The 16,647-nt window shown below is 38.9% G+C and overlaps 2 protein-coding genes across 8 annotated transcripts in view; one reads left to right on the forward strand and one right to left on the reverse strand.

Annotated features, from left to right (window-relative positions):
- Positions 1–7,655, forward strand: LOC131572940 (armadillo repeat-containing protein 10-like). The gene is made up of 6 exons (XM_058826387.1): positions 1–602; positions 1,934–2,079; positions 3,170–3,304; positions 4,493–4,669; positions 5,685–5,756; positions 6,888–7,655. Exons 1-6 carry the CDS (start codon positions 35–37, stop codon positions 7,137–7,139), a joined length of 1,350 nt encoding a protein of 449 aa, XP_058682370.1. The 5' UTR covers positions 1–34; the 3' UTR covers positions 7,140–7,655.
- The window catches only part of LOC131572938 (N-acyl-phosphatidylethanolamine-hydrolyzing phospholipase D-like), a 24,046-nt gene continuing 14,358 nt past the window's right edge, over positions 6,960–16,647 (reverse strand). Inside the window, exons 3-7 of one of the 7 annotated variants that reach the window (XR_009276095.1) lie at positions 13,367–14,013; positions 12,341–12,455; positions 10,884–11,018; positions 8,609–8,720; positions 6,960–7,092 (exon numbers count right to left, since the gene is read on the reverse strand). Coding sequence is in view for 5 of the 7 variants with exons in the window: in XM_058826382.1 (XP_058682365.1) it covers positions 10,890–11,018; positions 12,341–12,455; positions 13,367–14,013 (891 nt within the window). In the remaining 2 variants the exon portion in view is untranslated. The other 6 variants (XR_009276096.1, XM_058826382.1, XM_058826383.1 and 3 more) reach the window with 6 other exon arrangements.

Consider the following 16,647-nt stretch of genomic DNA (forward strand, 5'->3'; position numbering starts at 1 on the left):
GTGGGAGCGGGTGGCGAATGGCTCCCTTCCACAGATGTTACCGGGGCAGTTTGTGGTCCCACCGGCTCCAGTGGGACCAGGCTGCCGACCGTCTGGACACCCAGCGGGTGACGGGGGGCCAGAGGCGGCGGAGACGGCGGTCACCCACTTTGGGGATGATGTGCCCTCTCCAGGGGCTGCCATGGCTCGGGACCGCCCTTGCTGCCAGCGGGCCGCCTCCCCGAGCGGGAAGCCTGTTTCGGAACGCGCTGCGGGACAGGGCCGGCGGGTGATTCCTTCCTCTAAAACAGAAACGCATCGCAGCCTTGTCACACAGCGGCACACGGACCTGTGGGCTCGGCATCCCTGCAGCACCTCGGGCACAGCACCCGCGCCCGGTGCCCGAGGGAAGGGCAGAGCCGCGGCCGAGCCGGATGGGGCGGTGGCTTCTGCGGGAGACGCAGCCGCGGCCCGGGCGATGTGGGAGCCGCGGGGCGCGGCGCTGAGGGCGGCGGCGGCGGCCCTGCTGCTCGGGGCCGGCGCCTGCTACTGCCTGTGGCGGCTGGCGGCGGCGGGCGGGCGGCGGGGCCGGCGAGCAGCGGCCGCGCGGGGCCCGCCGGCAGGTGAGGGGCAGGGCGGGCCGGACCTCGCCCCTCCGGTGTGCGGCGGGGCCGGGGGAGGCTCCGCGGGGCCCGGGGGGTTCCGAGCCCGGGGCGTTCCCAGCCCGCGGCCCTGCAGCGCGGTTCGGGGCCCGGAGGCGGCTCTGCGCCCTGCGAGAGGCGGTGCCACAGTCCTGCGTACCGGCCCTCCAGGCCATGAAGCCATTTGGAGCGCTCTGGAGCGTGATTTTTAGAAAACCCTATTTCTTTTTTTCTGTTTTTTTTTCTTTAGAAATCCTCCAAAGCGTACGTCCGGTCAGTGTGTTTACTTATGTTATTGCAGTTATTTGCGTTTCCCCTATAATACAAAGCTAAACTGAAATGTTTAGACGAGGATGAAAAACGATTTTGTTTTTGAAGTGAGCTCTTGCATCATCATAATTAACTTTGATCTCTTTGGGGTTTTTTGGGTTTTGGGGTTTTTGGGTTGTTTTTTGTTTTTTTTTTTCGTCGTTGTTTTTGGTTTGGTTTGGTTTTTTTTACCCCTAAAGAATACTGTGGTGTTTACCTGGTCAGATGTTGAAAGTAAAGCTGTGGAATTTAAAGCACTGGTAGCTTCTCAGGAGTCATCTCGAGTAAGCTATGACTAGTCCAACAGTCGTAGATCGGGTCTCACGGCTCCTCAGCTGGATAAATAGTTCTGCTTCCAACCTGACTGAAAATAGCCTTTGATGACATTTGTTCCCCTTTTATAAAGGCCAGGTACTCCATTACATCATCCTTACTCAGAAGCAGCCTTCCTCCGTTTTGAGTAATGCCATGATCAGCAGTGTGCCTAACATTGTGGCTGTTACTTTGTCAAAGGACCTCAGCATACTAGCAAAGTGTCATTATTATAATTTCTGGAAGTAGTAGTCTAAACTGGAAGTTCCAGTAAACTGGAAGTTTTGTTTCCTACAGTGCCAAGACAGATTTCCACATTTCATTTCAGGGACACAAAAAAAAAAACCCTAACCAATATTTTGTGAATATTCCCCAAATTTGTGAATATTCCTACAATTTTGCCAAGGAAATTTGCTATTGGTTAACCAGGAAGTAACACACCTCAGCCTCTAATTGTGTGTTCCTTTTATTCTCCACCTTCAAAAGAGGTAATTGGAGGACTCAGGAAAAAGATGGAAATCTTAGTGTCATAAAACACAGTCTTTACCATGACGTGATGGTTGGGCACAACCTTAGAACAATGTGTCCTACAACTGAGAGTCAAATTTCAGCTTTGTAAAAAACACTAAGTAGCAACCTAAGTGAAATGTCTCAAACTTAGTATCACGAATTTCATTTCTAAACATTAACAGATAGCAGTCCTCCAGTGTCAACCCATACCATGGATGTGGATGTTCTACAGAAACTTATTCATTTGCTCCAGGCCACAGATGATCCATTAATTCAAGAGCAAGCTTTAATCACTCTCAGCAACAGTGCTGCCTTCTCTGTAAATCAAGTGAGTATTGTTCTGTAGAAAACAACAATATCCAATGCCAGCCAGTCTGGCAGAGGAGAGCTGATGTTTTGCTAGTGACACAGGACTGAAGCTAGGATAGCTTGTGCTCTAAAATCCATTTAATGTCTTGCCTTAATTTCTGCTGGCCCAAATAATATAATTCACCAGTTTCACAGAATTTATTGAATAATAATGTTTGGACCACTTAAAGTCCACACAGAGTCCTGTACTTCCAAAGTACTGTAAATATATCTTTTGTTGCTTACAATTATGTAATGTTAATGAAAGGGCTGAATACTAGGTTAAATTCTTTCTGGTTCAGATCTAAAATTTAATGAGATAAACTATATTTTTTATCCCTCACAAAGTTGTGTGCTGTTTGCACATTAGCAATTTTACAACTATAGAAGTATCTCCAAATCATTTGGACATAGAATGCACAAAAACTTGGAGCTGGATGCTGACTTTCATGCCTTTTTAACAGTTTAACCTCCAAGGTCCCACCTTTTTTGCTACTTATGACAGCTGTCTATTCTGGCTTCTCAAAGTATATAATCTTTCTTAATATATATCTCATGGAACAGAATGCAACTGGAATTCAAAGCCCATTGGTCCATTTAAATTTTTTTTTTTAAAGACAGTGACAGTCAAGTGAGAATGATTAAAACAGCAATAAAAACAAATGTAATGGAAAAAGTTTCAGAACCTCTACTATAAAAATATGAAGCTGCACCTTGAAATTCTGGCCTATTCAGGCAGCATTTTAGGGACTGTGATCTGGCTAAGTTGTCCTATAAATTCATTATCCATTAATTTCCTTTTATTTTTTATTATCTAAAATGCTTTAAGCATCCTTTGCTGATGTGCTACTGTCATATAACAGTAATACTTTTTGTTCCTAAACAAGACCCTTCTTAGTTTCAGAACAAGCAATAACGCAGTACCTGCTAATACTCTCTTTACACAGAGCAGTCAGTCCTAGAATTCTTCATTCACAAACTTCATTTTTGTCAGTATGGAGACTTTGAGGGAGTGCTTCAGCATTTAAATTGAATTTTAAAAATCCTATTAAATATCTTCTATATTTCAGGATATAATCCGAAATTTGGATGGTCTTTCTGTTATTGGAGAGATGCTTTCCAACTGCACTCCCAAAGTTAAAGAAAAAGCGCTAAATGCACTTAACAATTTGAGTATGAATATTAAAAATCAGGAAGAGATACAGGTAAGATTCTTAATGGGAAAAACCGAAGTAACTGAGGCAAAGAGATAGTACAGGTCCTTCAGCATATTTGTTAAATACAAGCCAGGATGCTAAAATGCTTTGATAATAGACATACAAGTCAGCAGATCTGGATGACTGAAAGGATAACTTTAAAATGCATTGCTTCACTGGCATTTACTTTTAAAATAAAACACGGGAACTTATGCAGTTTGTGTTCAGCTTTCACAAAATACTGTTAAACAGTGATTGTGCTGCTAACTTGTAGCAAAATTATGTGAGGTAAGATGATTTGCAAACGTGCCTAGAACATCACCAGTGGCTGTTTAACAGAATGGATTGCTGATTGACTCCTTAGTTGAGGGAGGAGAGTAATTGAGCCCCCGGGTTTGTATGAGACCAATTTTCAAGGTGATAACTCCATCTTGAAAGAAAAGTGTGCATAAATTGTAACAAGTTCCACTGGTAAATACAATACATGCTATGGATATGACAAGACTAAACAAACATCGAGAAAAAATAAATCTGATTAATTAATAGATCAAGTCCAAGGGGTGAGCTGAGGCAGATTTGAAGACTTTTAGTAGTTTGTTTCAGTAGCTTGATAAAGAAGTAGTGTGACTGTATGTGGTAGTTTGCAGCATCTTTAGCAATAGGCAGTTTTTATTAAGTAGTGCTTGCCAATATTTGTCTACATGTATAAGTAGAAAATAACTCCTTTGGTAAGGGAAATTGGTAAAGATAGTAGTTTAATGTCAGTTGTCATTGCTGTTCCTACAATGTGCTCCAGTAAATGGGCCACGTTGTTGGGAGAAAGGATTTAATTTCAAAGCTTGTCCTTAGTTTGTTCTCAATATTTAAGATGTTAGTTACTTATAAGTGATTTTTAAAACAACTTCTGAGTTTCTGAGAGTCACTTCTGAGATGGAGCCAAAGCAATTTAAGTTTTCAGAGCAAGTTATGTTTCAGGAAGAATAGAGAGCATAATGCTGTGTGGTCTGCTTCTGTCCTGCCACTAGAATGTTTAAAATACTCAAAACAAAAAAGTACTCGTTTCCAAGAACCTTCACCATTCAGCCAGCAATGTTTAGCAAGTATTCATGTAACTGTAGCTAGGCCATTGATACTATTTGTGACAGAAAATATGCTTTTATCAAAAACTGTTCTCCATTTCCTCTCCCCTTTCCCCAGGTATTTACTGCACAAGTTTGTAGGACTGTTGAGTCAGCTCCTCTGAACTCTGATGTGCAGCTAGCTGGACTCAGGCTGTTGACAAATATGTCTGTTACCAGTGACTACCACCAAAAGATGATAAATTCAATTCCATGCTTTTTTCATTTGCTTTCAGAAGGAACTGAAAGGACACAGGTACTGGGTAGTGTTATTTATGAAGCCATTTATGAAGCTGCTTTACTTGCCCTATTTCTTACCATTTTGGTAAAATGGTTTAGATTTTGCTAAGAAAAAACAAATATTCATTAATGATACAGATTTTATGCACTAAAATATGGATCTGTATTAGCTTCACAATATAAATTCAAAAAGGGGGGAGGGAATGGAATCTTGGTAGTGGAACCATCAGACTGTAGCCCTAGCAAAGCAGTGTAGGGTGCACTGTGATTGCCCTGTGCCTTTGCCATAGCAACTCCAGAATTCTCTTCTGCTCGAGACATTGCTATGCATCACAGAGCAAGGAGAGCCTGCATGGGAAGGCTTCACTGATGCACAAATCTCTGTTGGAAAACTAGCCAAGCAGTGACTCTAAGTTATGGACTTTTGTTCCCTTATACACCTTATGACACCTCTGGCAACCTTAGCGACTGCAACTGGAAATCATGCTTATTTGTGCATTATTGTAATACTGAAACAAGCTTCAGTCAGGGACCAAACTACTGCTTTCATTCAAGATGCTGTGGTACCATCAGTGTATGTGGTTGCTCTATCAGATCAAAACCAGTTTTCCAAAACACACATTTCCACTAGACATAACACCTAGTGTATTTAAGTATATGAAGTAATATGGCCTTTTCCTAGTGTTTAAAGACTAGCATCACAAGGTCCAAGAAAGCACAAAGATGTATTTGAATATGCTTCAGATAATTTTAAATGTAGTCCTTAACCGTCTTCTTTGTATTTTAAAAATATTCTGCATTTTGCCTACTGAGATTTGTTTATGGGTCTTGCCTTATTTTGATGTTTAAGTCAATGTGAATTTGCTTCTAACATGTCCATACCTTAGTTTTCTCTATACCAAAATACTCAAGACATTAACTAACCCATTCTACCTCTTCCTCCCCAAGTCAACTTTGACATTAGTGATGCCCATTACAGCTGTACTTACTGTTTTGGATCTTATAATGAACTTGTACATTCTTCACTTCAGATTCATGTTTTGAAAGTACTTGTGAACTTATCTGCAAACCCAGCCATGACAAGACATCTTCTCAGAGCTCAAGTAAGGTTCTTGCTGCTTCGTTTTATTTTTAGCATATACACATGTGTACCAATTTAGATATTGCATGCACTAGAAGAATTATAGTGTATTAGAAATACATATGCAATTCCAGAACAAATTCTAGACACTGCTTGGTTAAAACTGGTACTTAACTGCACATTCTTTCATGGGTTGGCTTTATTCCAGAGAGTACTGTAGTACAAATACCATGCTTACAAAGGGAGAGGCATGGGGCCTGTGCACTTGGAGATAGTTGGTTGTACTTCTTGTGTACCATTCCAAATAATCAATGATAACTTGCAGAAGCCTGTTCTAACCTTCCATTTCCAGACACACAGTCATTATGTAGACTGAAAACCATTAAATAGAACCAGTATTGTAAGTGATCCTTCTCAACTTCTGTTTCTATAGCCAATGTACTGGACCAAACCCAACCCAATTCCACTGGAATCCCCACCCCTTTATTCAAATGCAGCCATAATACTGTTGCCTCTAAGTGAACTTTCCCTGTGCATTTACTTATTTCTTCATGGAAAAATTTGTGTGACATTTGCTGTGCTGGCCTTGGCACATAGGTTTCTTTCAGTTTCATTTCCTCACACCAAAACAGTTGGGGCTGGAAGAGTGCTGTATCCTTGTCTCTCTCCCCAAAGTAACTTTCTTAAAACATGCAATGGGTTTTATTTGTGAGCTATCTGCCATGAGCAAAGCTAGTCTAGATAATGCTGTCTTTTCATTATTCAAACAAATTTCGGGTAGCTAAATATTCAGTTCTCTGTTAAGCGTATTATTTTTTCATTTATCAGATATGCTACAAAAACATTCAGGACAAAAATCAATGTGGCTGAGAAGCAGACCTTCTCTTCCAAATGGGAGTTTTCCAGACAGCCACATTTTGGAGATTGAAAATACAAAGCAGTTATTAGTCCATTGATTCACAGGCCAGTCTTTTCTAGAGAGAACATTTGCACACTGTACAAATTTCTGACAGGAGTTCACAGCATACAAAGTCCTGGGATTTCATACAATTTCTGGTTTAGGTACACATTTTTTTCCATTTTTTGAAATTTGATTTAGTTACACATACTTACTGCTGGTGATTAAGTATGGAATATTTCTTCAATATCCTAGGTGCCATCAATGGTGTTACTTTTTGACAACTATATAAACAGAGACATTTTAGTTCGAGCCCTGGCATTTGCAGCAAACTTGAAAAAGAACATGAATGATGAAGAAGGCACCATCATTGAGGAATACAGTGAAGACTCAATTTTCTTCACACTCTGCAGGGACTCTGCCCCATTTGCTCAGAGACTGGCATCTTTGCTGCATCACCCTGATACAGAAGTGAAAGAACAAGTTGTGAGAATATTAATGCAATAGTGTTGTTTTCTTAAAACAGAATGACCTGATGAAAATATCTAATCTCGGCAATACTATGCTAAAAAAGCATGCAACAAGTAAACAATGCAATGGAGGAAAACAAAAACCCTAAATACTATCATTTTAATAGGCACAAATGAGTTACTACAGAAGAGAATGCAGTGTATTTAATACAGATTTTTTTTTTACAAGCAAGAGAAAAGCAATAGCTTAATTATTACTGATAAACCACTGCACAGTTGCTACATTAATGCAATGGGGACAAACAGTTTAAAACGTGAAAACATTCATATGTAAAATGAACATTTTGAATGGACGAGTGAAGTGAATGTATATATCCTTGGCAATATTAAAGTCTTTTTTTTAAGTATTTACAGCTGTTGAAGAAATACCTCTTTAGAAGCGTTCATTAAAGATTTAGCAATTAGAGATTAGGCATTTATATTTTATTAGTCTGTGAAGAGGTACAGCCAAATCTTACAAAATAATATGAAATAAAGAACAATACCAAACTGTCATTGGCTTCCTACAGAATTTGTATCTTCAATGAAAGCTGCATACTAAAGTCACCAAACCTAGTTTTTTTATCTTTCCTGCAAAGAATTTATTCTAAAACTTCATTCTTGTATGCTTAGTATATCTATTCCATTTAGCTAAACTACAGTGCAGTTAATCACAACTGTGAAAAGTTTGTACACTTGAACAAAAATTGATAGCATTTTATATTGCTTTAAAATTGTCACTTTAGGGAAAGCAGATATATTTTTTAAAATATTTTATTAGGAGTCAAGGATTATCTGCAACTACAATTCAGCATTCTCATTCTTATTAAAAAAAAAACTTCTACAAGAGCAGTATCATACACATTTTTACAAAAGCTTCTAATTCTGTAGCAGCCCTTGAGTTTCCTTTCCTTGGACATCTTTACTCCTCTTTTTTTTTTTTTTTCTGCAACTGGAGCATCATTGGAATGAGTGCTTCTGCATAATGAGCCCCCATAAAGTTTTAGTCATCAATCCAGCACTAATTCAAAATGAAGTGGAATCCATACAAACATCACTGTAAAAGAACCTGAACAGAGTTTCACTGATGAACAGAAAACATACTGGAAAACACTTTGAAAACCAAACTACTAAAAACTTCCACTACAGAGAAACTAAAGGTATCAGATGTAAAGGCTAGGAAAGTCTTCCACTTTGTTTCATTTCTAAGAGAACTGTATCACCTAAACTGTTTCCAAGTGCTTCATCTTTCTTATTTAGTAAACTCACTCTGCTCTTCAGAAAACATTACTATCTTCTCCTTCTGTAATGCAATAGATACTTATTTTCAGGTCACTTTGCAAATAGCTAAAACAGCAAGAAAAATATGACCTTGAAACTGTGACACATCCATGCCCGGGATCAATACAGGGGTATTAGATACAGCTACATGTATCTAATTTATCCACATAGGTAGTTTTAACTCACCAGGAATACAGTTAAGGCAGAAATAGAAGTTGGCATGATTCCCAGTCAGAAACTTGACAATTGCTGCATTGACAGTGAACTTCCTTTTCGCCTTCCCACTGCTCCTAAAACACTGCACAGTTTGTAATAAGCAAGTTACATTACAATCACTTAATGTTTTGCAACTTTTTGTAGATTTAATATTTTCTGCTACTGAATTTGACTAAAAAAAATAAAGACTAGGCCAGACACTAAGAATTTAACTACCCTCCTGACAAGACACTAGGACCAATTTGTTCTAGGTATAGCTGATACATGGCTTAAGATCAACAACAGAGATATCTAGATGTCACTTTCTGTGTTCTTCAACCTAAAAATAAGTTTTTCAAATATCTTTTTGATACAGTTGATCTCTTATCTGTTGCTTTGACAGCTGATAGAAACAAGTGACCTTTTCTAAAAATACATAAGAACTTGTTACAGTATTGTCTCAGTTTTCTTTTTCTGGTCTAGAAGGAACTATTTTTAAATGCTTTCTTCACAGAGCTCTTGAGATGTTTTGAAATCATGCAAAACTTTCCAATGTACTTTTATGTAAAGATGTCTCATTTTTTATCACTTACCCCACACCCTTGGTGGAATCTTATCAGCACCAAGCAAAACATAACGGTCACCATTCTAGGTACAAATGTGAATTAACAGATCGAAAACAAAACATGTCATTACTGACATTGAGTTTCTGATCCATGTAAGCCAGTATTTCTCTGCTCTGTGATTGGTCATCTAGGTATTCTGTGTTTTAGTTTCACTCTTTCTAAAGTATATAATTTTACAGAATAACCTATTGATGATTATTAAAACAGGAAAGGAAAACAACCCACAACAAAATCAAGCTCGTTAAACTTGTCCTTCAAAATACTCAAAACTCCTTGCAGCTTGGTGTCCTCCACAAAATTACAAATAGGTAATATACATTGTATCACCCAAGTTGTAATTGAACCTGTTGTGAAAATACAAGGGACTTCACCTGAAAGACCCTCTACACTGAATCACAGGGTAGTTTTAAATCACTTTTGATAACTGTCTACAGTTAAAAGATTCAGTTGTTCCTACCATGAAATCTCATTAACTGGTTTTGATTAGTTGCCAGAAGTTAATGCCTTTAAATAATGTATCTTTTTTTATATATATGTATCTTTATGGGATATGAAAATAAAATGTACAGCAAGAGAAAAAAAAAAAACCCTCAAACCAACCCACATATCCTACCAACCAAAGAAATCATAAACAAAACATGATTTGCCAATGAAATTATGAAGGAGAATAACAATCCTTTTTATTGGCAACAGTAGGCTTTAATTCTGTAAATTAGCAAGACATTTGGATACAGATACATTTGGCCAAGTTTTATAACACTGAACAATGCTGTAATCTCTCATTCAGCTTGAAAATTATAGGGAAGCTATTAGAAAAAATACCACAGCCCTTGCTTAAGACTTTCTACTGGAAAAAAAAAAAAAAAAAAAAGAAAAGAAAAAAAAAAAGAAGGGTACTTAGAAAAAGGCTGAGTTAATGCAAGGACAAGTGACATTAAGATATTTTTCCACTTCATGTGCTACAATTGACACATGCAGACCTAACTTAAAAACAGACAAAACAATAGAAGTGTGCAGATACTCTGGCCAGCAGTTAGTTTTACACATCCATGATGCATTATTAAATTATCTCTCTCTTTAAAAGGCACATTTTCTTTGATGTAAAATTCAGCTTTTGTGGTTCATTAATACAAGAATATGAAGAGTGAAACAATTTTACCATGCTTGTGCTTTAACAACACAGCTGTATTGGAAGACTTCACCCCACAAAACATACAGTGACGCTATCTAAGTACAGGGCATAACCTGAAGACTAACAAGTAGGAGATGACAGTCTAACAATGAATAATTTAAGTCAGCCATTAATCCTAAGAATATGTTCTGTGCTGAAGGTATTATTGCTGCTGCAGGTAAGAAGAGTTTAAAAATAATTTTTTTTTCCAATGGTGTACGTCAGAGCATGTTATTCCCAGACAACACTTATATATAAACCACTTTTAGATCACCTCTCTAAATTTATAAACAATATAACTAAAAAAAATTTGTCATGAAATTGGTATGCAAGATTTAGTTCTGAAACTGACAAACCTGGCATTTAGAAATCCAATTCAATCTAAAAAAATCTACTGTGTACATACATTATGTTAGTACTGTAACATTAATTGCTAGTTCAAATCAAACAGGGCTTACAAGGAACTGACATTGTTTCAGTTTTCAAAACGGTCATTTGTATTCAAATTCCGTGATTCTCCATGACGTAAGAGAAAGAAGTCATCCTTTTTCAAGCCATATCTTTCCAGAGCTTCATTCAATTTAACCGGAGGATCCAAGTAATACTGAAAGAAATGAGAATAATATGAGGGGAAAGTTACCACTGCAACATTTTTTAGGGGAAAAGAAAATCACTTCACTAAAAAACGGGGGGAGAAGAAGGATATTTATTACTAAATTAAAATATTTGGGTTCATTTTAAGTTTTTGAACGATAAGAACGCTGATTTACAGCTGCAGAGTAACTAGCAAGGCTCAACCCGTCAGCCCGAACTCGGTCGCCTTCAAGTCAGCAATAGATCCCTTCGGAGGAAGCGCTGGCCGCCAGCAGCTGGCGCTTTCCCTCGCTCTGCAAACCCGCGCTGTCAGCGCTCCTGTCCCAACACTCGGCTCCGGCAGTGCGGCCCCTTCAAGTTACTGCGGTGTATTTGTTACATTTCCCAAAGGCATCGTCAAGCAGCAGTAATCTATTTTTGTGCTCCTAAATACACAGTAACATTTGTGCCGCGGGCACTAATAACAATTTATTGGATGCTCTGGGGACGGGAAATGTTTTGTCCAAGCGCCCTATGTTCCCTCCATGCTCTGCCACGGAGGCGCACGATGAGCTGGGAGGGAGCCTAGACGGGACAGAACATTTGACAGATCAGGTGATCACACCATCAGGAATGAATTAGGCGATAAAGTAGTGCAACTAATGCAAAAATAAAGTTGAAAAACAGCTACCAGACAATATCAAAGCAAATGTAGTTCCTATTCACTGCATTTTTAGTTGCTGTGAAAGTATCTGAGTAACCTTGTTATTAGATCTTGGACTAATGGGATCGTGGACTTGGGGGGGGGGGGGGGGGGGTGGGCATAGAGGGGAATAAAACATTAAAAAAACCCTCAAACACTCAGAATAACTCAATTTTTTTCATATCCTTTCTGGTTTTAACTTTGAATCAATTATTAAAAATACTGTTTATATATTTACTAGATAGACATAATTAAGAAATACTGTATTGAGCTACAGGCATGCACTTCTTACTATCTCCAAGTGATACACCACTCAGTTTGTTTTTATTACTGCATAATGTAATGCATAATACTGCATAATACTGCATGTATCCTCATCCGTTTTGTTCCTCAGCACCTGGATATCAGAAATCCTTCATATTTGCTTCAATAACTCTGTACTTTCTTAATCATGGAAATATTTTATGTAATTGGTTATGAAAAGCTAAGCATTGTTTTGAACAGCAGCATATAGAGAACTTTTCACTCATACAAAATTCACATTTTAAGTTTACATTTACAGATAGGTAGGTTAAATTGCACAAGGAAAGCTTCGCTAATGACTGCCTTGTCCTTGGAAATCTGAACTCATGTTTAGTGTTGCAATTTACCTCATTTGCTAAAGCAAAGGTCCCCCAGTGAATTGCTACAGACTTCTTTGCTTGAACATCAATATGGATTCTTACTGCTTCTTCAGGATCCACATGCTGGTATTTCATAAACCACCTACCAGAACAAAGAACCACTTTTATGTGTCACCTAATTCAGTGCAAGATTTCTCCCTTACTTTCATTGCAAAGAACAAAAAGAAATATATGCTCACCTAATCAAAAAATCATAAGCATGCACAACATACAGATACTGGACAACATACAGAACACAGATCAGGAAACTAACATATACCAACATACCCTTCAAACAGCAGTTCATTTACTGTACTCTCTTTTTGAAGGATTTTTTCTTATCTTTGTTTTCAATAGGTTAAGGACATATTACCAGTGCCCTAAGGCATTAAAGCTAAAACCTTAAATCCATCTCTGAAAAAATTTTGTGCTAGCAGTACACACCAAAAAAGTGTGCTTCAGAGATAGCCCAAGGGAACAGGCTAAACAGAAGAGAGAACTTGGCAATTCTTGAAAGATAAAACTCTACCATGCTATTTGGATTCCCATCTCTTTTTCCCAGCCCGTAAGTGCCTTCCTTCCAGCGTTATATGAGTACTATCATTTAAACATTTTCTCCAAAATGAGAAAAGTTTGCTCTCCTGAGCAAACAGATCTTTCATACTCTATAACTAAGTCCTCTTTGTCTCCAGGTAAGTTGCAAAACCAGGATAAAGACTGAAGCAAGAGAAAAATGCAGCAAGTGATATACACTGGACTGGGCTGGAGTAAATGATGCTGTTTCAGAAAAAAAAAAGCACAGAACAATTCCAAATTTTTACTCAACATTTTTAAGGGAAGAAACACTGCTGATTCATCCTTGCTGTCCCTAAGTCTGAAGAAAAACACTCTCCAAAAACATCACACATACATACACTTTTTAACAAAGTGCACAATTTTAACTTCTGGGTGTAATTTTTTGTCATCAGTATATAATTTCATTTACATATTTTGTTCAAACTCTGATTTTCCTACCTTGGCTCATAAGCTCCAATGGGGATGGCTGCAAGATCGAAAGGTCCAAACCTTTTACCTATTTGTTCAAAAGCAAAACAATATCCAGTATCTCCTGCAAAGAAAAACCTATTCCAAGGTCCCAGGACAGACCAGCTGCCCCAGAGAACCTTGTTATCATCTGTCACAGTCCTTTTGCACCAATGCTGGGAAGGGGTGAAGACAAAAGTTACTGCATCATGACCAGGGACACAGTTCTCCTCCCACCAATCCAGTTCAATCACATTCTCACAACCACATCTCTGCATCCACTGCAGGAGCCCCAGAGGCACAAACCAGCGCAGCTCGCTCCCAAAGCGTTCGTTCAGACTCGCTACGCTGTTGTAGTCCAGATGATCGTAGTGGGTGTGGCTGATCAACACCGCATCTATCTTGGGGAGCTGCGCTACTGTGCACGGAGGCCCTCGGAAGCGCTTGGGACCCAACAACTGAATAGGGGAAGCTCTCTGGCTGAAGATTGGGTCAGTAAGAAATATAAGTTCATCCATTTCCACCATAACCGTGGCATGTCCCAGCCATGTGACTCGCATACCAGCTCCTGTTTTCCCAGCATCTTCTGGCGTTTGAACAAAGTAAGGTTGTAACACTGGAAGTTCTTTGTCGAGTTCCTGGCAAAAAAGAACATAATATGCATGAGAGATTTCAGAATGTACTTGGCCATGGAACAAAAACTGCATACAAAGCACAAATCAATACAGTCAAGACTTGTACTTTTTTTACGCTTTTATGCAGAGAACTGCAGCACACATGAGATGCCTTTTCAATGTCCATTTTCCCAGCTACTTCCTCCTAATTTCATTTTAGGTTTTTTCCAACATTTACACTTCTCTGTAAAGAAAGAAAAGAGAGTACCCCATCAGACCAGGAGACCTGATAGAGTCTGGGGGCATTGCAATGAAAGCACTGCAAGGCACTAACAACATCCCAGGAAGGGATTCCTCCACCTGGAAAAGAATACGTATACACACGCACACAGAGTTACTTAACAAATACTCAAGTTTAGCTTATGCAACTAAATGATGCATCCTCTTAAGACCTAGCACAAGTAAGTCACAGATAAAGAAAATGCCATGTTCCCCAGCCACACTCCACAAAAACTCTTCTAGCTTTTTTCAGGCCCTCTCTCTGTCCTCATTACATCTAGAAGTAGCACACAAAGGTTAATCTCACTTGGCTAATGTTAGCTATTACAATTCCACCTTCCCATCCTGCCAATAATTTAATGAATGTACATAAAAAACAAAATAATTTTTAAGATAAACCTTAAGCTACTTAGATATGTTTGGTTATGAAAAGGTTCCCTCACCTCCTCTCTTATTCCAGCTTGACAAGTTTTACAGTCCCTACTTGAGTATGACAGGTCAGAGAACTGATCTGGCTGAATACTAATCCAGAGGTAAAAATACAGAGCTCTCATTTTGATTGGCTCTTAGTTGACTCTGTGTGTATCCTCAAGCTGGCACAAAGGAGGCCATGGCTGTACATTACCACTGAAACTCACTGCCAACAACCACTCATTTTCTCATTTTGAATCAGTTATGCCCTTCACTGCAGTTTGGTTGAAGTGCCAATGCAGAAGTTTTATGTGTAATAAATAAGAGCTTTCCTATTAAAAAAAGCCAACTTACTAAAGAGTCTTCTCAGAATTCCTGACCATCTCCAGCTTGGCCACAATGTGGCTAAGGCTCTCCTCCCAAACAATTCTGGTGTGAACTCCTCACTTTGCCTCAGAAGAATTTTCACGTGCTAGAACAGTTTCTAGTCTCCTGGCACTCCTCTCCCTTGTGATCACAAATGTCCCAGCCCTTCTGGTTCCAAGTCAAGTTCTGCCTGCCATGGTTGCTGCTCTCATTCTCTCAGCCTAGCACAGATTAGCTCTATCAGTGAGTTTATACTGAGCTGACCTTGTGCTCCTTTAGAAGTCCAGCTGATGCTGTGACAGTTTAGAACTCCAGGAGCTGCCTTGCTAAACCAGTCCTGACAGCTTCAGGGAAGTTACTTTCTCCGCAATATTTTATTGATTTGGAAGGCATATGTTGGGAAAAACAAAGCACACACATCTTCATCCCCCTGCAATTCTGCTGTAAATAATAAAATATTAATGAAATTTCTTTTTCTGAGAGCTAATGGACAAGACACATTTACTGAAGAAGTTTCATTACTGTCTGCAGGAATGAGAAATAGATAACCTTCTATAAAACTGAATATAACGTTAATACAATACAACCCCTTAGTTCATACAAGAAAAGTAGGAGTCTTAGACTGAGATAAAGGGCTGCCTCTCCAAGAAAGAAGAATCATTTTCCTATCTCTATTTCATTCTAAGTACATGGGAACAACACTGGCCACAGAAATTTGAACCACAGAAGTGTTATACTGTAACACTTCAATTAAAAAAAATAAATATACACAGCACTAAAATAATACTCAAAAACTGAAATTACAACAATTTCAGTTGTAATTTGTAAGTTGTAAACCAACAAACTACGTATGGTTAAGTCAACAAATCAGACTATATCAAAGAAATAAAACTCAGATGTGGAACTTAATAAATTGTCATAATGCAATTTAAGTCAGTACATATTTTATGAAAAATGTTCTTTGTAAGTAGCTGGTTTTAGAGTTAAAATAGAAATTTTTTCAGAACAAAATTAATTCACTTATTTTTGCTGATATTTGGCACAAATTAGTTTTTATTAGCATTATGCAATATTAATAAACAATATTAAATGGATGAGAAACTGGCCAATTGGCAGAGGTGAACATTTAGTCCTTAAGTGGGACTCAGACATAGTTTACCAAGTTTTACCTCGGGTACAGTTAATTTTCTTCCCAGTAGCACCTACAGTGCTATGTGCTGGGTTTGTGCTGAAAACAGTCCTGAGGGCAGACTGATGTTTTAGCTCTTGCTGGGCAGTGCTTACATAGCATTTCAGCCAGTTGATTCAGGCACACAAGAAGCTGGGAGGGACACAGTTGGGACAGCTGACCCCAGCCCATCAGAGAGATATTCCATACCATATGACACTGCACCCAGCAGTAAAATCTGGGGTTAGAAGGAGGAGGTGGAGCACATTCAGAGCGAATGGTGCTTGTCTTCCCTAGTAACTGTTACATGGGATGCAGCCCTGCTCTTCTGGGGATGGCTGAACGCCTGCCTGCCCATGCAAAGAGAATAAATTTCTTAGTTGGCTCGTGCATGCACTTTTTGCTTTACCTATTGAACTGTCTTTACCTCAACT

The sequence above is a fragment of the Poecile atricapillus genome, chromosome Z, assembly GCF_030490865.1.
Source record: "Poecile atricapillus isolate bPoeAtr1 chromosome Z, bPoeAtr1.hap1, whole genome shotgun sequence".
In the NCBI taxonomy this organism is placed as follows: Eukaryota; Metazoa; Chordata; class Aves; order Passeriformes; family Paridae; genus Poecile; species Poecile atricapillus.

Excerpts from the sequence above, each read along its gene's own strand:
- LOC131572940 (XM_058826387.1), top strand. The coding sequence starts at position 35 with ATGTTACCGGGGCAGTTTGTGGTCCCACCGGCTCCAGTGGGACCAGGC. Across the intron at positions 3,305-4,492 it reads AAAATCAGGAAGAGATACAG|GTATTTACTGCACAAGTTTG; the intron begins GTAAGATTCTTA and ends CCCTTTCCCCAG. Across the intron at positions 5,757-6,887 it reads GACATCTTCTCAGAGCTCAA|GTGCCATCAATGGTGTTACT; the intron begins GTAAGGTTCTTG and ends TCAATATCCTAG.